This window comes from Balaenoptera physalus (assembly GCF_965194825.1).
Source record: "Balaenoptera physalus genome assembly, chromosome: 8".
Lineage (NCBI taxonomy): Eukaryota > Metazoa > Chordata > Mammalia > Artiodactyla > Balaenopteridae > Balaenoptera > Balaenoptera physalus.
This window is the reverse complement of record NC_138887.1, coordinates 54,118,371-54,141,195: the sequence shown is the minus strand read 5'-3', so window position 1 is coordinate 54,141,195 and position 22,825 is coordinate 54,118,371. Positions and strand designations below refer to the sequence as shown.

The 22,825-nt window shown below is 36.0% G+C and overlaps 1 protein-coding gene across 5 annotated transcripts in view; it reads left to right on the top strand.

The window, feature by feature from the left end:
- BZW2 (basic leucine zipper and W2 domains 2) overlaps positions 1–22,825 on the top strand; it is a 57,209-nt gene that overhangs the window by 21,995 nt on the left and 12,389 nt on the right. For all 5 annotated transcript variants that reach the window (XM_082472729.1, XM_082472732.1, XM_082472728.1 and 2 more), the window contains exons 3-7: positions 4,724–4,900; positions 9,068–9,171; positions 12,608–12,673; positions 16,183–16,318; positions 19,855–19,964. In XM_082472729.1, the coding sequence (XP_082328855.1) occupies positions 4,724–4,900; positions 9,068–9,171; positions 12,608–12,673; positions 16,183–16,318; positions 19,855–19,964 (593 nt within the window). The remainder of the gene's footprint in view (positions 1–4,723; positions 4,901–9,067; positions 9,172–12,607; positions 12,674–16,182; positions 16,319–19,854; positions 19,965–22,825) is intronic.

Sequence of the window (22,825 nt, the reverse complement as noted above, 5' to 3'; positions counted from 1 at the left end):
TTTGACCTAGTGCATTATTACTCACTGTTGAAATATCTCTGGCCATGATGTGCTGTCTTCCTCCTTTTACTTTCCCTCTCCCTTAGCAAGTCTTTTGGAAAAGTATAACTGGTGGATGAGGGCCTTTTGACAAAGAAAAGTTTTTAAGTTGTCTCTTAGATTCAAAACAAAGCTGTCTGCAGGAATTTGTAGCTTACCTTATTGCCCAACTTATATTTTCCAGTGTCTTGAATTTATAATTTTCAAACCACCGAAGTCTGTTCTACCACCTGAGTCAACGTCAAAGCATGTTGGGGTGCCATTGTGCAGATGGCCTCAATTGATTTTGGGAGCTGGTCACGAGACTTAATAGGCAGCTCTTGGTCTTTTTACTTCTCATGTTTTTGTGTTAAAGGAGAGGGAACTTCTTCCCAAGGTGGGTGGTGAATTACCCTTTGGCTGGACCCCGAGTAGGGGATGATGCTTGCCAATGAGTTCATCCTGTGGGTCACAGTTACCCACTTCTTCTGCGCCCCGTGATCTACGCTTCTAGGGTGCCCATTCTCTCCCTCCCCCGCTTCACAACAAGACCCCAATTATGTTTTTCCTGTGGTCAACATTTGCATGTTCTTGGCTGCATAATGTTTTGCTTATGGCATCAAAAGGACTTTTATCTCTTGTTCATGACTAATAGTGTTCAAGTTAATTTACATCTGTCTTCATGGTATCTTATGCTGCGTGACTCTGGCTGGTACTGGGAATGCCATTCTTCTCTGTTTCTGAGGCTGTGGTATTAACCCCTTACAGCACATCCCTTCTGTTAGACTGTAGGTAGGCAGTCTGTACAAACCAGGCAGCTGCTGTCTGGTTTTTACATGTAGTTTTTAATTGTATCAAAGTCGTGCGTGTACGTGGTTTAAATAGTCCAACAGTTCTGCAAGACATGTTCTAACAGCAGCAAGTCTGTTCCCCAGCGGAACTCTTTCTACTCTTTAACTGCTTCTTTTAGCGTTTGCATTCCTGTGGCCAAGTAACACTCCTGTGTGGCTGATGCTTGATGTTTCTGTTGGAGGTATTCTAGATGCATTTCCTCCTATGGGAGATAAGGATTCGGCTCTTTCACGCCCTACCCACCTGCCAACCTCTTCTCGTTCTCCGTCCTTTCATTATATCACAGTTTTAGCTAGACTCCTGTTTAGGGTGCATATTATTGTGACTTGGTACATGTTCTTCAGAGCTGAACTATTATTTGATTTATTTTTCTGAACACCATTTTCTCTTTGGTTTTAATGAGTTTAATAATAATCAATCTTTTTTTTTTTTTTTTTGCTTAGTCTTCTGTACCTTAAAACTAGTCAACCCCACCCTTTCCCTTGTTATGTAAATCTCTTAATATAAACACTTTAGGAATTCTAACAATGCTATTACATTGAAGGAATTCTGACTATGTATCATATCATATTGTATGATTGTATTGAAAAACCCTCTTCCAGTCGGTTTGCTCTCTAGGCCAACTGTCCAGCTGTTAACGTGAAATGCTTGAAATGTCCCTTCATCACTATCCTGAAGAGTACTGTTGTCTGTCTCTTAGATTTTTTTTCTCTTTTTCCTGGGATCTCATGACTTACTAAGATTGTGAAATCATGAGTTATTCTCTCATTTCGGTGTAGTATCTGTTTCAATCGCTTTTAAAAAGAGTGTATCAGAAACATAAGTTTTGAGGCCTTGAATGTCTTGAAATATGTTTATTCTGCTCTTATGTTTGATTAGTAGTGTGACCGAACACTGGAATTCTAGTTTGAAAATTGTTTTTCCTCAGAATTTTGAAGGAATATCTTCTGGTTTCTGGTATTTCTGTTGCGCAATTCAAAGTCATTCTGTTTCTTGATACTTTATATGTGATTTGGTTTTTTGCACCTGAAACTTCAGAGAGTTGCTTTATTCCCAGTGTTCTGAAGTTTCACAGTAGTGAATGCACCTTGTGGATCCACTTTCAATCCCTGTGCTGGATCCCTAGACAGTCCTTCATTGGGAAACTCACGTCCTTCAGTACTGTAAAACTTTCTTGAAATTTTTAAATCCTTTCCTTTCCTTTTAAAAAAAAATATCTTTTTATTCACTTATTATGTGGACATTTGACTGGTCTGCTCTTTTTCTTATCCTTTTGCTCCTATTTTGTAGGTCTTTGACTTTTTTCCCAGTTTCTAAGAGATATTCTCAGCTTTCTCTTTTAACTCTTCAGTTGAGTTCTTATGTTTTTCTGTCGTATTTTTCATTTCTAGGAACTATTTTTTTATTCATGAACTGTTTCTTTTTCTATAGCATTCTTTTCTTCTCCTCCTCCTTCTTTTTTTTTTTTTAACAGTTGCAATATCTACTTATCTCTAAAGACACATATGATAGAATTTTTTTTTTTTTTAACTTCTAGTTTCATCTTTTGCCCCTCTCTCACCATATGAAGACTCTGCATAAGGGGGGGGAAAGGTGAAATCCTTTGAACTGAATCCTAGATACTTTGCCTTTAACCTAGTCTTTTTTTTTTTTTTACACCTCTTCTGACCCCTAGTTTGCTATCTTCACATTTTTTCAACGGCATATGATCTTTATTTTGTTCAAGATTTTGCTCCAAACTGACCTTCCACAAGAAGTCCCTCTAGAGTCTGCTGAGGAGAGGAACTTACATAATATCTGTACCCCTAAATCCTCTGAAATATTTCAGGGCATCTACACAGTCAAAACTGTTTTCAAATAAAATACCGAGATATTATTTGCACCTTTCACACATTCTCTCATGAGTTTACAGTGGGTGGCTGCAGGTTGTGTGATATTGCAACAAATTGCATGCAGCATGTTTGGGAATCTGTCTGCCATTAAGCCAGACATTAAAGAGATTTGCAAAAGTGTAAAACAGTGCCTCTCTTCTCACTAATATTTTTCATGTAATAAATAATTTTATGCTTTAATTTCTATAAAGTAAGTATCCATGGATGTAACCTCCATAAACAAGAGCTCTTTGGAATCTTTACTACTTCTGAAGGGTGTCAAGGGGTCATGAAACCAAGAAGGTTGAGAACATCTGCTCTGAAGCTGGCTACATAAACATATAGCTCACGATATTTTTTAAATATTTAAGTACTCTGGAATAATTTATCTTGTTAAAAAAAAAAATTCCTCCAGGAAATAACAAGTGTTTGGTGAGGATGTGGAAAAAGGTGAACCCTTGAACAGTATTGGTGGGAATGTAAATTGGTGCAGCCACTATAGAAAACAGTATGGAGTTTCCTTAAAAAATTAAAAATAGAATTACACATGTTCAGCAACTCCACTTCTGGGTATTTATTGGAAGAAAATGAAAACACCAACTCAAAAAGACACATGCACCCCAGTGTTCACTGCAGCATTATTTACAATAAGCCAAGATATGGAAACAACCTAAGAGTCTATTACTCAGCCATAAAAAGAAGGAAGTCCTGTCATTTGTGACTACATGGATGGATCTGGAGGGCATTATGTTAAGTGAAATAAGAAAGGCAAATTCTGTATGATCTCACTTACGTGTGGAATCTTTAAAACAAAAACAAACAAACAACAACAAAAAAACAGCTCATGGATAACAGATTGATGGGTGCAAGAGGCACACTGGTGAGGTGGTGGTGGGGAGGGAGCAGTGGGTGAAGGTAGTGGTCAAAAAGTACTAACTTCCAATCGTAGAATAAGTAATGAGAATGTGATGTACAGCATAATAACTCTAGTTAATAATACTGTATTGCACAAAACAGAAACAGACTCACAGACTTAGAGAACGAACTTATGGTTACAAGGGGGGAAGGTGGAGGGAAGGGATAGTTTGGGAGTTTGGGATTGACATGCACACACCGCTATATTTAAAATGGATAACCAACGAGGACCTACTGGATAGCACAGGGAACTCTGCTCAATGTTATGTGGCAGCCTGGATGGGAGGGGAGTTTGGGGGAGAATGGATACATGTGTATGTATGGCTGAGTCGCTTTGCTGTGCCTCTAAAACTATCACAACATTGTTAACAGGCTGTACTCCAATATAAAATTAAAAGTTAAAAAATATACTGTATTGCATACTTGAAAGTTGCTAAGAAAGATCTTAAAATTTCTCATTACAAGACAAAAATTTGTGACTATGTAGGGTAATGAATGTTAGCTAGACTTATTATGGTGATCATTTTGCAATATATACAAATATCAAATCATACTGTATTCTTGCAACTAATATAATATCATATGTCAATTATATCTCGATTAAAAAAATTTAAAAAGAGATACCCCTCTTGATTTTCTTCCTCCCAGTCTTTATTTTGTTTGTTTATATATTCTTCCTTATTCTTAAGTGATTCTCCCCAGATCATTTTCTTTTTCTGTCTTAAGTGGAACAAAATTTTAAGTTTTGATTGTTATACTTTATTGTTTATCAGATAGATAGGGTTAGTAGATTACATTGGCCTATCCTATGAGTGACACAAATGATCAATCATCAATTTTTTTAATGTATTAGATAGAGTGTGGCTCCTTTAAACAGAAATAAATTGCTTGAATAAATATTTAAACAAGGGCTTTAACATGAAAAACTAGTAGAAAAACTTAATCATCCTTCAACTTTTAAATAATCATACTATCAAGTAAAAACCAGTGAACAAAGGAAACGTATGGTTGCATTTGGGAATATGTTGTGTAAGTAAAAGAATAATTGTATTCTGTATTTATTTTAGATGAAAAAGAGAAATTCGAACCCACAGTCTTCAGGGATACACTCGTCCAGGGACTTAATGAAGCTGGTGACGACCTTGAAGCTGTAGCCAAGTTTCTGGACTCTACAGGCTCAAGATTAGATTATCGTCGCTATGCAGACACACTCTTCGATATCCTGGTGGCTGGTAGTATGCTCGGTAAACCACACATTAGAGCACCTTCTTGTAATATTACGTACTTTCAATTCTACTGAAATATTTTCTTATGAGATAGAATCTTTATAAGCTTACATTTATGATAATTGATTAAAAAATGTAGATGGGAGTCTCTACAACTTTTACGTAGATTACGATTTAGAATGGTATTAATGTGGCTATGAAATGATTGTTAGTTAAGAGAGGCATAGCATTGAGGACTTTTGTTGACATACAACACAATTGGCCCCTTGACTTTAGATAAAAGCCAATTTTCCCATGTGTCCCTAATCTTTGAATGTTTCTGGAGTGGACTTAGGAGGAGTAATTTCTGCAGTAGAGTATAACTTTATGTTTGTCATCTAGATCCTTCCAGTATATATCATTAAATCCCAATTGCCATAGCACCTTTCTTTTGAGTCCCACCCTTTTTTTCTTTTGGTATAGCGAGCAGTGAGATTTAACTGTGTCAACAAATTTAAAAAGAATTCCCATTAAATTTAATTCTCATTAAAATTCATTTCATCCATAGAAAATTAAATGTCTATGAAATATAGTTTAAATCTAGTTTTTAAAAAATCCTTGTAATTTTGAGTGTATAGGTAAAAGGATTAAAGATAGAAGTTTGGAAATTGTTAAAGATAGATAAAAAGCAAAATAAAAACTATGTCTTATAGAGCAGGGACATCAGGGGGAAAGGCTTCAGAATACTATTTAAGTGGTATGGTATATTGTTCTAAATGTTTATTAGGTATCACAACCACCCATTTTTCCTTTCATAGTTATTCTTAGAACTTGGTTTTCATAATTAGTTCCTATGGTAACCATAAATCACTGGAAATGGTCAGATCCCCAGGCCAGTGATTTTCAGCTGCCTAGGGGACATTCGCAAATGTGTGGAAGTGTTTTGGTTGCTACAAAGACTTGGGAGTGGAGGCCAGGTATGCCACCTACTTTGCTATGCAAGGAACATTCAGTACAATGAAAAATTGCCCTGCCCAGCGTGCTGTGAGTGCCTTTCATTGAGAAAAGCTGCTTAAGCCAATCTACTTTGAGACAGGGTGTATACGTACATTTTTAGGTAGAGCTACCCTTCCTCTGAGCTCTTAGATCTATCTATGCTGGTACCTGGTCCCGTTTACTTTCAGGCCCCCTTTTGATCTGAACTGCTGGTTTTCACTACGTACCAAGTTTATTTTGTTGTTATCATTTATGAAAGTCTTAGTTTATCCCTGTATGTAATTCAAGTCCACGTATAAAAAGCTCTTTGTAGTGTGTTCAAATTCCAATACACAGAGATAGCTATTGTTAATAATTTTGGTTAATTCTTTTCTAGAAATCTCTTTACCGAAATACATAAACGTTTGAGAATGGGATGATATTATACAAATGTGATACTCTACATGCTGTTTTATGTTTACTCTGCAGTATGTTGTTGCCTTTCGTGCCCATGAGTATTATGTTACCTTAGATGATTCTAAAAAGAATGAAAACTATAATTAATAGTGAAGTTGAACCTTTCCTGATGTGATTATTGGCTTTTTCAATTTCCTTAGTTATGGTATACTTTTATCGATGCACTGGTAAATTCTATGCAAGAGTAGTCTTTGGTCGGTTTTGGTTCTTGCCAAAGTCACACATGACTTCACCAGTCAATTCAACGCACACTTTTCAGTTCTTAGTGCCTTCCTGGCAGCACTGTTGACCCTTTCATCATTCTTGAAATGCTTTCCTTTCTTGCCTTACATGGGACCATTTAGACTCCCTCCTCCTCTCTAGATGCCACTTCTCACATGACTCCTACGTTTCCATATTTGTCCCCTTACATATGCTTAAAATTATACGCTTTGCATTGATTATCTCAAGACTTCATTTACCATCTCTGTGATGATGATCAACAAATTTATATCTGCAGCCTAGATTTCACTCCTTCACACCACACCTATCCATCCAAAAGAGGGGAGGGCAAATGTTTGGTACAACTTACGAGCACAGGCAGTACAACCCCAGATGTCTACTGAGGCCAGACCTATGATGTAATGAATAAAGTCAGCCAGGTGCATTCTTTTTATGTAAACATTTTGTTTACAAATGGAGTATGTAAGAATTTTCTTCACTCCCACAAAAATATTTACCTTCCCCTGTTATTCTTGAGACAACAGTTATCTTGGTTTTTCAGTTGTACCCTTTGAAGAGTAGACACAAGAAATACTTTACTTTTCTCAGGGCTTCCCTGGTGGCGCAGTGGTTGAGAATCCGCCTGCCAATGCAGGGGACATGGGTTCGAGCCCTGGTCTGGGAAGATCCCACATTCCACGGAGCAACTAAGCCCGTGCGCCACAACTACTGAGCCTGTGCTCTAGAGCCCGTGAGCCACAACTGCTGAGCCCATGTGCCGCAACTACGGAAGCCCACGCGCCTACAGCCTGTGCTCCACAACGAGAGAAGCCACTGCAATGAGAAGCCCACGCACTGCAACGAAGAGTAGCCCTCGCTCTCCACAACTAGAGAAAGCCCGCGCGCAGCAACGAACACCCAACACAGCCAAGAATAAATAAATAAAATAAATAAATTTATAAAAAATTTTAAAAAAAGGAAATACTTTTCTTTTACTTCTAGTTTGAGAAAAACAGCAGGATCACCAAAATTTTTAGAAATGGCAATTCATACTTCATCCTGATATCAGGGAACAAAATTTTAAATGTGAGGTGTGGCAATATTATCAATGTATAACAAATATTTTGTTTTGTAAGGGAATACAATTTTTAAATCTTACCTCTTAAGAGAAAAGACTGTAGTTTCAAAATCAGACTTTTCAGTTATGTAACTTCTATCAGATAGGAATCATTAGCCCAGGGTTTTTAGAAGATTATCATCTTAATAAAATTTTGTTCCAGGTGGTTGTATTCATTACAAAGAGCTAATTAAATCTTGTGCATAAATTAATTGCATGAGAATAGACTCCTGAAGGAGCGGACTTTTCTAAAAACGAATTTACTTATAAAACTGTATGCCGGAGTCTGTAAAAAAGTTGGCTGTGTGTAGCTCATTTCATCCAAAGATCTGAAATATGACTGAAATCAAAACACTAAAATAAATAGAGTGGCCTATACAAGTGTATACTCTGCAAATACTTGTTGAGTATATAATAGTTATTACTCTAACTTGGCTTGCTCAAATTTCTACCCTTATTCTGATAAAGTAGAATCAGAAAACAAAAATACCTAGTGTTCTGACTCTGATCTTCTAATCAACCAATGTTTGTAATGACCACCATTGAAACTTACAGGAGGAGCCTTTGAATGAGGAAAGTTGAGGAATGGAAAAAAGGCATTCTTTTGGTCCATCCATTTATTCCACGATTACTCTATAGGCCGTGGGGAAAAAAGATTAGAGAGGATAAAATACACTCTTTCCTAGCCAATGCAACCGCTGGGTGATCAAATACAAATGACAAGGGGTCAGAATGTATACTGTTCAACCCTGTGTGAATAACTGAGTTGGTGGAGGAGGGAACATTTTTAATACCTACTGAAGTAGAAACCAGCAAGATCTGTAAAAGCCAGGTCTGGGCAGTTCCAGTGTTGGTGAACTGGAGTCCAGCAAAATATTATCAAGGCTGGAAAGTGTCCTGATGTGGGAAAACATCAGGAACTGCACTGAGAATAATCAAGTTAAATTCACTGAACAAATGTTATTGTTTAGCTGCCATGGTTAAGGATATACTTTGGAAAGAACCAGACTTGTAGTGATAGGGTCTAGTGAAGGCAAGTATATAGAACAACAATCTCATCATACACTATGGTAGGAATAGAAAATCGAACAACCACTTTGCATTATGTTAGAAATGTAAACAAATCATAACATGTATGCATCTTTTATAAGTAAATTAGTTTTTAGAAAAGTCACCTCCTTCAGGAGTCTATTTTCATGCAATTAATTTGTGTACAAGATTTAATTAGCCCTTTGTAATAAATACAACCACGTGTACAAAATTTTATTAAGATGATAATCTAAAAACTCTGTGTGTCTACACATGCATATCATTCTATGAAAGTTTATGTGACGTCTACCTTTATTGTTTTCCTTGATGTGCAGGAATTGATCTCTTCTGCAAATGCTCTTCTGATTTCAGTATCGTCCTAATGGTCATTACCTTTCCCTTTTTAGCCCCCGGAGGAACACGCATAGATGATGGTGACAAGACCAAGATGACCAACCACTGTGTGTTTTCAGCAAATGAAGATCACGAAACCATCCGAAACTATGCTCAGGTAGAGCCTGTCACTGAGAGATTGTTGTACTGGAAGGGAAACATTTGAACAGGATTTAGGAAAACATTAGGTTCAGAAATTCTACAGGCCACTTTTTAAATAGGGATATTAGATAGGTCTTAAGCATAGGAAGAGATACTGAATTGCATTCGTGATAATGGACATTAAAGCTTCACCAAAGTAGAGTTTCTTTACCTTTCACCTATAAGAGATATGGGGAATCATAATTTCTGGTGGAGTATATATTGGTCCAAGCTTTAGGGAGAGCAGTTTAGCACTATCTTTCAAAACAAACTACACATTCCCTTTGACTCAGCAATTCTACTTCTAGGACTTCATCCCTTAGACAGTGGCATGTGTAAAGTGACGCAAACAGTGGCAGTTATTATAGTGTTGCTTGTAATAATATCAAAGGATGAAAACAATATATGTCAATCCAAGAGTTTAATAATTCATATTAACAGACTCTCAGGTAGCTGTTTAAAAGAAAGAGGCAAGAAGATACTTGTAATACATAAAACCGATAAAGGATTCATATCCAGATTAAATAAAGAACTGTAAGTCAATAAGAAAAGGACAAGCAACCTATTAGGAGAAGACTTACAGGCATTTCAGAAAAGAGGAAACACAATTCCTCCAAAAAACAAAGGAAATGAGTTCAAACTCATTGAGAAAATTTCAATATCGAGATACCCTTCTGCATTCATTAGATTGGTGAAAACTAAGAAGTATTTAGGCCCTGGGGAAGATCAGGAAGCGGTGGTAGTGTAAAATGGGACAACCTTGTAGACATTACCTTCTAAAGCTGAACATATGTGCATTGTGACCAGCCAGCTTAGGGTTGGTGTGTTCCTATTCTGATTCTTTCACTGACTCTTCTTAAAAGTCAGTTTTTATTCCCATCTAAACCATGAAGGCAAGTCCCAGGTCAACAAGTCTTCTTGTTTTACACATTTCATTATATATATATATATATATATATGAAAAAGGCCATAGGTATCCCTGGCAGCTACGTGATTTCAGATGCTAGAAACTGTCTTTACTTTGTTTATTAAAATGTGTAAGGCATGCTAAGCCAAGTAATTTGGGATATGCGGCCATTAAGAATTTAAACTTCAAAAATTATTCTTTTAATCACATGCTATTTTAGCATAGATATTTCTTCCCCTTTTTTATATTTAAGAAATGTGTAATAGATAAAAACCAAGGAAATCTTTAAAAATGGACCAAAAGGTTAAGCACGTGGGTTCAGTGGATGATGTTCTAACCTGTCCTCTCTAAATCTTTGCTTCTACTCTCTTACGTCAATGGCCACAAACACCTTGGGCCAGGTGGCTACTGAAGCAGATGTTCTCAATTCAAAAGCTGTTCTTTTAAAATTCTCTCTCATCTTATGATATATTAGATAAGTACAGTTCACTGAGGATCAGAATTTCTGAATTCTGTTCCTGCTCCGATACTTAGTAGCAGTTTCCAGGTCTGCCAATGATGTTAATGCCTGCCTTACCTTCCTCAGAGAATTTTTGTTAGGATTAAATTAATGCAAGTACAAGGTGTATTATTTGCTCTTTGAGTCCCACTGGGAAAGAAAGATAAGAAGGTCTGGAAGAAAAATCAGTACTCTACTATTCTCATAAAATTAAAAAGATCTATATAGACTTAACCTCATCATTATTTCTAAATAGGATAGTTTCTTTTACTTATGATTTTGTTTTTTCATATGGAATATGTATATTTGAAACAACTTTTGATACATTATTGTTTCTAGGTTTATTAAACATTATTATATACTGATAGACTGACAGAGGTCAATGGGGTAGTCAGGGAGAGATTAAATTGAGAAAGGTATTTGAGTGGAAGTTAATTTTATAAGCTGTTAGTTCATTGAAGAGTACTTTGGTAGTATAATGACTTTTGCTTTCATATGTAAACATTTACCTGTGGGGATTTGGAGAATCATTCTTGGATAAGGAGAGTTCTTTTTCCTGATGGTAATCACACTAAGGAATATGTGAGTGCTCGTGTAAGTTGGAAATCAAATTTGTAGGACTTCAGTAGAGTTTATTTTTTTTTCCTTATTGCATTATCAATTCCCTCCTGGCTCATTTTTCTTTCCTCACAAAGGGCAACACCATAATTTTTACTCTTGAACTCCATCTTGATCACATTAAGGAAGAAACACAAAGTTTTAGATGAGAGTATATCACGTGGGTATAAGAGAAAGGAATTGGATTCAGAAATCATTTCCACACTTATTAAAATAATATTTATAAAATCCCCATTTAAATAAGAACATTGTATTAGTCTGTTCGGGCTGCCGTAACAAAATACCACAGACTGGGTGGCTTAAACAAGAGAATATTATTTCTTGCAGTTTGGGAGGCTGGGAAGTCCAAGATCAAGGTGCCAATGGATTTGGTTCCTTGTGAGGTTTCCCTTCCTGGCTCTTAGAAGACCATCAGTCCTGTCAGACTAGGGCCCCACCCTTATGACCTCACTTAACCCTGTCCTGAAGTCCCTACCTCCAAATAGTCACATTGAGGGTAGGACTTCAACATATGAATTTAGGAGGAACACGAACTCAGTCCATAACAAACAACATTCCTCTTAAAAACAGTCCAGAATTCCACGGACACAGTTGCAAACCCTGCTTGAGAATTCTAACTGGATTGTGGAGGCCAGTAATCTTTATTGCTCATCTGCTGAATTCGTGTTTGTGTTCACCTGGAGTATAATCTCCCCTGAACTCTGATCTCCTCTTCATCATATCCAGTATATAAGTGATTATATCTAATCCGCTTAGTTTCAGTTATTTTCAATCTCTACATCACACAGTTTTAAAATTATATTCATTTCATTTTCATCAAAGTTATTTTTGGTTCTCACCTGTTACATTCTCGAATGAATTTGTTTTATTCTACATGTGTATTTAAAAAAAAATTTATTTATTATTTATTTATTATTTATTTTTGGCTGTGTTGGGTCTTCGTTTCTGTGCGAGGCCTTTCTCTAGTTGCAGCAAGCGGGGGCCACTCTTCATCGCGATGCGCGGGCCTCTCACTATCGCGGCCTCTCTTGTTGCAGAGCACAGGCTCCAGACGCGCAGGCTCAGCAGCTGTGGCTCTCGGGCCTAGCTGCTCCACGGCATGTGGGATCTTCCCAGACCAGGGCTCGAACCTGTGTCCCCTGCATTGGCAGGCAGATTCTCAACCACTGCGCCACCAGGGAAGCCCTACGTGTGCATTTTGATCCTCTTTTTCCCTCAGGTCATAATAACTCCTTGAAATGCTGATAGTTCTCATATCACAGTCTGAGAATGTTTAACTACACCTTTTTATTAGTGTAGACCCTTGTAGTTAGGGTGAGTTTCTACACCTCCTTCTATTGCCTTTTAAAATTGTTTACATAATATTGACTGGTTCTCTTTTATGTTTAGGTCTTCAATAAACTCATCAGGAGATATAAGTATTTGGAAAAGGCATTTGAGGATGAAATGAAAAAGGTAAAAATTCAAATGTAATGCTCTGTTTGCTAAAATGATGAAGAAGGACAAAAATTTTGCTTTTACAGTGATGGTCCAGAAGTACCATGGACCTCTTAAGTTTTTAATAAATGTTCGTTGAATGAAGGAATGAGTATGACAGATCATTAGCTAATAGCTGTAGAAAGAAAACATGATTAGCCTAGGATTTTTCCTTCATGTTTAATGTAAGCTAGCATGCTTTGTTCAAAGGAATAGTTTTACAGAATATGTAATTAGTTAAAGCTTGTGAAAGAGCATAGCACAGCAGCTAATACTCAGTAAAATTCCTTAATTTTAGAAGGTGCAGTTTAGCAAAGGGGATAGAAGCACATCTTTGGAAATAGGTGTGTCTGCGTGTAAATCTCAGTGGTTTTTCTCATCTATAAAATAGCTGCAGTAAAAGTACATACTTTATGGTTGTTGTACTAATAAATGAGATGAGCTGTAAGGTACTTAATACGGTAATTGGCCTCTAATAAGTAGCCGAATAAAGAATAGCACCTTATTAAAGAAGCCCTCTTTTCAGAAACTGCAACATGTTCCTCCTTCTAATTTGTAGCTCCTCTGTATTTATATATAGCAGTCACTACATTAACTTGTTACAGATTTGTATGCTGCTTTGTCTTCATTTCTGATTTTAGGTATATGCCTAAATTATAAACCAAGGGAATAAAGAAATCATCTACTTTGTTACTTTGCAACATCTCCTTTGCTGCTTACCTACTCTTACTTCCCTTTGTTCAGAGTGGTTCCATGTATAATGAAGAACATTTAAACAGTAAAATCATTGTTTTAAATTTACATTCTCCATGACTCAACTTTCACACTTAAAAGAATCCTTCAGCATGTATACATACAACTATATGTATAAAGATGTTCATCACAGTATTGAGATGTAACCTGAATGTTCATGATGGGAGATGGGTTAATTAAATTATGGTCTCTCAATAATGGAATAATATGCAGTCATTTAAAGAATGAGGCATAACCACGTGAATTGATAAAAGAAAATGTCTATGATAAATTGTTGAATGAAAAAGCAACCATTTGGTAGAAGTTTAACCTTAGGCAAGTCCCTTAAGTTCTTTGTGCCTCAGATTTCTCTGTCTTAAAGCGAGGATCAAGACTTTTGTAATTATTAATACACATGAAGTGTTCAGAAGACCATCTGCTTCACTCAACAAGTTTGAGCTATTATCAGTGCGTAATTCAGTAAAAGCATGTGTATATGCATCTAGTTATTTATAAAATATAGACATATATAGGTGCATTTAAAAATCTGAAAGGACACGTCAGACTGTTAATAATGTTAATTCTAAGGAAATAGGATTAAAGAGGAGATTACTCACATTTTTATATTATTCTGTGTTGCTAGATTTGTTCTACTAGCAGGTATTACTTTTTTTAACATGAAGAAACATTTAAATGGATAAAAGTGGTCCATTATATTGCTAGATGTTTAGAAAATAACAAGTGCTTCATTAAAATAGAGGGATAGATATGACCAAAAAGCTGTTGTTAAAGCATTCAAATAAACATCTTATCATTTTGCCTAAAAATATCACTCATGTTTTTCTTCTCTTAGTTCATTTGAACCTTGAAAACTTTCTGTTTGATTCATTTGATGAACATGCTTTCAAGAATTATTTATTTTTCACAGTGTATCCATTTTTTAAAGAAAATTCTGCTGCAATACATGCAGCATCTGATTTTAATGCTGACTAGTGTAATTGAGCAATGTGGATGTTAATTTTAAGAAAAGATATAATGTTTGCACCATTTTGCTATAATTGAGTTTTTTTGATGAATATGAGTATATATATATATTTTTTTAATTTTATTTTTTATTTTTTTTTTGAATATGAGTATATCAATGTGCTTAAACAAGTAGTGTTAATATTTTAATCTTGGGGGCTCTTTTTCATTATTTACTTCAATCTTACTTATTTTAATAATAAGAGAAAGAAGCCAGATTGACATAAAGTATCTATAGTTTTGTTGGTTTTTTTACCCCATTCCTGGGGCTCCCTGGAGCTTTAACCATTGATACCTCCTTCCCTCACTCCCTCTTTTCTTGTGAACTTAGAAAGTGACTTCTTTTTAAATCATTGAGATTTTAATAGGCATAAATTGGGAGTGAAACGGACTCGTTGGTTCCAGTTCTGCCACTTACTCATCATGTAAATATTTGGAGTCACGTAACCTCTCTGTAATGTAATAAATCCTTTAACTGTTGGGAATGGTAAATTAATATAGTCTTACCCACCGCACAGAGCTAATGGAATTTCGTTGGCTGTAAAGCATTTAATAAACCTATATGATGCCAGTGATTTTTTGTCGGTACAGAGTAATGAAAAAGTCAACAGGGCCCCAATAGTGATATTGGGCCCTGGGGAATCTCAGTAACATGCCTAAGGTCTGTTGAAACAGAGAAAATAGCCATGGAATATAAATATAATATAGTCAAAGCACTAAGTGGAGGAGGGTTAGGAAGGAGGGCATTCTACAAGCCTGGATACTCTTAGACTTCAAAATGGCAAGTGGGGGTCTAATCCCCTTTGCTTTGGCTTCCCTTCAACCCTTCTGGGGTTGCTACTTTGTTACTTTCCCTACTGCTGGGATAAGAGGATGGCAGCATGGTGACCCAGAAGGACCCAAACAACACTGTCACCCTCTCACTACAAAATCACAGCAGAGGCCTTTACTCTGCTAGGAACTTTTCTTTATCTTATATCCATCATTTCCTCATCACCAGGGCTGGTGGTAAAACTGTATGATCTAGAAAATACCTAGTTTGAATTTCTTTTTGTTTGTTTGTTTGCTTATATATTTTTTATTGTTTTATTTATTTATTTTAACTTTATTTTTTTATTGAAGTATAGCAGATTTACAATGTTGTGTTGAATCTCATTATTTTAAAAGAGGCATCAAGAACCTAGAAAACCCTTTTTTCACTCAGCAGTCTTGTTTTAAAAAAGTTTTATATGCTGTGGGCTCAGAAAAGTATATGCTACATGTCAAAGCTTATTGACTCCTGTTTTTGTTTTTTTGTTTGTTTGTTTTTTGTTATAACCCAAAGAAAATGGGTAGATGTAGGATGAGGATGGCGAGGGGAGCATGCATAGAAGTGAAAAACATATGAAAGGCAATAGTGTATTTCAGAAAACACTTTGTAGTACTTACCCTTTGTCATATACAAAGTCGAATGTAAATTATTTATGTGACCCATTTACATTGTTCTCCAAATGTCTGTTTTCCTTCCCGTGAATGTTATCTATAGCTATGTTGTAAGTGAACTTGGAAGAAAGGAACTATGATAAGGCATCCAATTTATAATCGAACATACGGGTGTGTCTCCAATGAATAAGAAGTGTGCTGCGTTAAGACCCACCAGTTGTGTGCCGTCTAGCCATGGATGTACCTTGTGTGTTATTTTCCTACTTTAGTCCTTTGCTTTATAGACATGGTTTCTTTTGTTTGACCCACAGCTTCTCCTCTTCCTTAAAGCCTTTTCTGAAGCAGAGCAGACAAAGTTGGCCATGCTGTCTGGGATCCTGCTGGGCAATGGCACCCTTCCTGCCAACATCCTCACCAGTCTCTTCACTGACAGCTTAGTCAAAGAAGGTATTTATGCTCATTTTCTTACCTGTCAGATGTGAAAAGAAAAGAAAAGCCAAAGACAGAAAAATACCAGGGCCTCTTCTTAGTGTTCTCTACTTCCCACCCATCCTCCATGTAAGAGACTTGTGTGTGTGTGAGTGTGTGTGTCTTCAAACAATAAGAGAATTGTACATGTTTCTTGTAGGCAATTAGGAGAAAAAATATGCACACCTATACAAAGACAAATAAAGAATAATAATAAGCTGGAATTTTTGGTGTAAGACTCAATGCCTAGGTCAAATACCCTGAAATTGATCTGGTCCAAACCATTTCTCTCAGCATAGATGCTTACTGGCATACTTTGTTGGGACAGTGCTTCATTGTGCAGGACTCTTTTGTGCTTTGTGGGACATTTAACCTTTTTGCCCTCAGACACAGAATGCCAGCCTAAAACACCCGCCTCCATTTAGCAGAATAGCCAAAAATGGCCCTTCACATTCCCAGATGCCCCCTTAAACTGTTGTTCATTTCCCTGGTTGGGGCCATTCTGCTGAACTGTTTCCCCTCAAGATGTTGTGCTCAGAAGTTCATTTTGATCACATTTTTAAGATATTCATTCTGTTTTAGAAGTCCAGATGGCTGCATCAGAGTTTTGCTTTAATTTGAAGACATTAAAAGTTTGATGGGCATACATACGATTACTTGATTATAGAATAATACAGAAGTGGGCTTTTTTTCTTGCAGGAGGATAATGATATTCAAGTTATAATGCAACACAAAACAAAGAGTTCTTTTTTTCTTAAAAATAAATTAAAAGACCTTTTGCGAAAACATCTGTTTCTTCTTAGAACTGGGTTTTTCTCCTACAAATGTGAAGTCCCAGCCTCATTCATACCTGCAGTGAAATGGGTTATAGTTTCTTGTAGCTGAGGAAAGAATAGTAAATTGAGAGTCCAATGATATTATTTAGAGATTCTCTATAGCTTTCAAGCTCTGTAATTGTTATTAATATATTGTTAATACTATAGCAGTTTAAAGTATTCTCCTGAAGAGAATTCATGATCCTTCATGTTTTACTTATGGTACTAGACATTTTATACTAGGAAGACAAGATAAAATGTAAACAGTAAATACTAATTACATCAGATTATCCCTAGTGTTTATAACAGAAAATAATTGCCTTTCTGGTTGTATGAAAAACCTAAATGATGTATACAATTTCTTTTGAAATGTATTAAAAAATAAATTATTAGAAGGATAAATGGACAGACCTGATAAAGCAAATACAGCAAAATATTAACTGTTATAGAATCTAGATGGTCAGTAAATGAGTGTTTATTGTTCAACTTATGTTTAAAATTTTTTATGGTAAAATGTTAGAGGGGTAGGAAAGGAGAGGAAAAATACCTTTGTTATGGAAGTGACGTAGTACCTATGTCATATGGTTTTTCTTTATACTCCACCATCTCTAGAAACAAAAGTATTAAACTTTTCCTTCCCAAATAGGAAAGGATTATGAAATTATACCTTTTCCCCAACCTCCCACCCAACAAATGGCTATGGGGGACCCTCCACTCAGTAAAATCTCAAGTACAAAGAAATTTCTCCAATCCTTCCACCAAAAGCCACTTTTAATGTAAAATGATAGGTTTGAGCCTGGTTTTTAGACTCCTAGTTTCAAGCATGCTTTATTTCTCTTACTTACAATGAGGATTACAAGATCTGTTATCTTTATTTTTATTTAATTACATAAATTTATATTATGTTTTATATTGACTTTTGGAACTAATGGTAATGTTAAAAATCCAGGTCAACAAGTTGATAACATAAAATTCTCCAGGTCATATCACAGGTTTTATTGTCATAGACAATTTGGGGGGCTTAGTTTCTCTGCTATTCAAAAGAAAAGAATTGGGTAAAGTTGGTGTCTGTATAAATTATATATTATATATATATATATATATATATATATCAATTGAATTTGTTTACCGGCAAGTAACTGGAAGACAGGACTCAAATTTGTATACAAGGGCATTTCTTTTTTTCTTTCTTTCTTTTTTTAAAATTTTTTTTTTTTTTTGCAGTATAGTTGATTTACAATGTTGTGTTAGTTTCAGATGTATAGCAAGAGTGATTCAGTTATATACACACACACACACACACACACACACACATATACATTCTTTTTCAGATTCTTTTCCCTTATAGGTTACTACAAAATATTGAGTATAGTTCCCTGTGCTATACAGTATGTCCTTGTTTGTTATCTATTTTATATATAGTAGTATGTATATGTTAATCCCAACCTCCTAAGTTCCCCCCCCCCCCCGCCCCACCAAGGGCATTTATTTCTTATGTAACAATAAATATAAAAGCAGAGCAGACTTCAGGGTGAACAGCAATATCATTCAGGACTCAGGCATTTTCCCCCATTACCATAGCATCGACTTCATTCTTAGCCTTTAAAAGAAGTCTGCTGGTCCAGTTATGGCACAGGCTTCTTCATTCAGGTTCAGTGGAAGAGCACTTCTGAACATAGGATAATTTATCTTGCCTTCAGCTGATTGGCTGAAATTGGGCACATGACCCGCCCAGTAGTAATTGTTGGGGGATGCTATGGCCAATAAGTTAGATCACTAGACTAATCATTGCAGAAGAAGGTGGTGCCAGGGCTGAGACTAATTAGATAGAAGTCACCTGGCCTGAGCAAAATGGGAACTCTCTTAGGAAAGAGGAAAGGAGAATAGACACTGCTTAGACCATCAACAATACTGAAGCCTTCAACTCAGAAAAATCAGTTTAATATTTCAACTACTCCTTAACTCTTCATTACACAAATGCAACATTAATTTAGAAATCTGGAGTGTTCACAGAAAAGCTATTAGTTATCTGATTATTTATATTGGAAATAAATCCTATTATAAATATGGGTATGTAATTGAGTAGATTCCTGATTAACATAGCTATTTTTAAAATCTCTTTAAAAATATCCAGAAAAGATTTCAGCTTAAAGCAGCACTGACATTTTTATACCTTAACTTGTGAATATTTTAAAATGCTTTTTACAAAAAGTAAAACTGTAAAGTAAATGATGCATGTTCATCCTATAGCTTTATTTATTTATACCAGTCACTGTTAATGTTCTTTCACTGGTATTACTTATCAGCAAATTAGTTGACATGTTGACATTTCAGTTTTATGGCTTATGATTTATTTGCTGTACCTCAGGATCACGGTTAAAAATATGAAATACTGGTGAACCACAGGGTGAAATAGAGGCAAAACACTAGAAGATCCTTGGCTTTGAATCTGGTTTTGACCAAGGTAAAAATAAATAAATTTATGGTTATAACAGGTTGGAATTAGGGAGTCCAACTTTGAAAAGTACTTTAACATTTTTTCCCCTTTTTATGAAAATATTTTCTTGAGTAATGAATAGTACAGTGCCTAGAGAGCTTTCCATTTTTCCTTTGTACCAAATCAAGTCTTTGAGTTATTTAGTCATTTCAGGATACCTAATGGGAAATGTTGCCTTGTATATCTTTTTTTTTTTTTAACAGGCATTGCAGCCTCATTTGCTGTCAAGCTTTTTAAAGCATGGATGGCAGAAAAAGATGCCAACTCTGTTACCTCCTCTTTGAGAAAAGCCAACTTAGACAAGAGGCTACTTGTAAGTTGTCTGGGCAAAGGGTTGTATGTTTCATGCTTCTGCCTTGGCTCTGTCAACTGTGATGTAATACATAACTGAAATGCCCGAGTCTATGTCGAATTGGAACATGGTTCTTTTTATTTCTGTATTATTGGCAGATAGAAACTAATTCCAGTTTAATCTTTGTTGCATAAATAAATGGAATGATAAAATTAAAGAGTCATAGGGAATACAGAGACTTTCAAATTTGAAGTTTGTTGACATAGTGATAACATTTATCACAATTAACTCTTTTGCAGCTAATAACTATAGAAATTTAAAGTTTTAATATGAAATTTAAAGTCACGTCGATCCCACCTAATTAGACATTTGTGATTATCTTGGGTCATAGTTGAATGACACTGTCCTCAAATACACGTTAGTTTGTTAACAAAATATAAGGTTAAAGAAGATTCCTTGTTTATACTAAGATTCCTTGGAAATACTTAGATATTTAAGAAAGCTAACAAGTTAATAGTAGTAATTTGAAGCTCCCAGTATCATGATTGCTTGATTATATTTTTACTTCTCTTTGTATTTTTCAAAGAAAATCAAGAAAAATATTTTGTCCTCATAATTTCTATCTGCTCCCTGTAATTTGTTTCTGCCAAAAGCAACAGCTGTGTAGATGACAGAGATTGCTTCAAGTGAAATTGCTTTTACAATTTTAGGACAAAGTCTAAAATTGCCAGACATGCTTGCCATCTTCTCTTTACCTAACTACTTAATCTGTTTTTTCTTCCATTGTGTTCTGTGCAAGGGTGTTGATTCATGGGATAATTCCAAATCTGGCTCATTGTAAACTCTTGTATTTTCAATGACTTAAAATTCCTTTATCTCTTGAGGTTTACCTAAAATAGCCGTATTTGGGTCTTGGAAGTCTTTAGAATATGACAAAGAAGAAAAATTAAGTCTAGATTCTTGTTAATTTCTGCCACTGATAATACTTTTCATTTAACTTATATTTATTAAGTGCCTGCTCTGTGCCAGGCACAGTCCTAGAAGCTGTGGAGCCAGTAGAGACAGGACAGAAAAATTTCCTGCCTTCATGGAACCTACTTTCTAGCAATGAAGGGTATATAGAAGTCACAGAAGACAAGTGAATAGGTTGCTGATGTGGGTGGAAGTTCATATGAAGGAATATATTCTTGTCCCTGAGTCTGTGGATTAGCTGTATCTTGGCAAGGCCCCAGCCCTTTCATTCTCGGTCCCAGGCTGAAGGAGCAGCTCCCATCTGGGCTATTCTGTCCTCATGGCAGAGGACAGGAACACAGGTGACTGAAGGGAGATATTCCGGTGCTTTAAAAGCTCACCTTCTTTCGTCAAAAGAAGTCATTGAGAAGCCTGGCTTGGGGTAGGAAGATTTAGTCCACTCATGGGCTACTTCTCCACCTGTGAAGACAGATACAGCAAGGAAGGTCTTCACTGAATACTTGTTTAAGGGAAAAGCGGGGGTGAATTATTAGGAACAAAGATACAATTACAACTTAACCACAAAAGACTCAGTTATTTCTTAAAGCATGGTTCCTTAAAGATGCCAATAGGCAGAGCTTGGTTAACTTAATTAGGTTACTTCATTAAAAATTTTTTAATGTATTTCCTTTTTGAAAAACACATATCATTTAACTGTTCTTACTAGGTTTCTTTGTCTACATATGTTTTGAACATGAAAAGCATAGGTAGCAGTTTCTACCAGAAACACCATGAGGACAGGGTGGTTGTGCCTTAGAACCATGCCTGCCTGATATCATGCCCCCCATCACTGGAAAAGGGAACAATGATCAAGACATTGGCTAGTAGCTTTTCTAGGAGCTGAAGATATTGAAAGAAATCAAGCAAGCAACCTGTGCCTTTATGGGGCTTACATTCTATTTCAGGGGGACAGGCAATAAACTAAATAAACAATTAAAATACGTGGTATAATAAAAAGTGAAAAACTAAATAGGGAAGCACTGAGGAGTGTCAGTGTGGTATGAGGAGGCCTCTCTGATAAGGTGACATTTGTGTGAAGAAGCGATCTATTTAGATATCTCCAGGAAGAGTATTCCAGGCAAAGGCAACAGAAAATGCAAAGGCTTTGAGGCATGGCATGTTGTGGACAGCAAGAAAGAGAGAGTATTTAGTAAGAGCAAAACTGTAGGAGATCAGGTCAGAGTCACAGCAGGTCCCCTATCATCTAAGAACTTTAGGTTTTATTCTGAGTAAGATGAGAAGTTTTTTGGAAAAGTCTCTGCAAAACGTGCATAATGTGATTTTGGGGTCTTAACAGGATCTCTCTGGCTGTTGCATTGGGAGCAGATTAAGGAGCAAGGGCAGAAGTAGGGAGACCTTAATCTAGGGATGAGGTGATAGAGGTTTTTACCTGGGTAGGATTTTTCTAACAAATGCAAACTATGTTCCAAGTTAGTAAAAGTCATGATATGATTTATACTGATTTTAGCTCAGTTTAATCAGAATAATAATTTTCAAGATGTTACGTATCATTCATAAGGACTGTGGTTATAGTTCATAAAAATAAATAAAAAACCACTAGTGACATGTGTGATGATGTCTTACTCTTAACTTTCCATGAGAATTTGCAGTCACATTCTCCCTAAATTGAGTATTGAATGCCGGCACGAGTAACAGAGTAATTATTGCCTTTGGGGTCACACAGCTATGTCCTTAAATATTTCTGGCTGCCTAATTTGGGTCAAGCTGCTTAGCCTTGTTGAGACTTAGTTTATTTTTGTAGAAAAATTTCTACTTTTTACAATTATGAGTAAAATGCCCACCACCTCTTGATTCATAGAAGAAACTCAAAATTAAACTAGTTCCCTGCCCCCCCCAAATTTGAAAGGCCT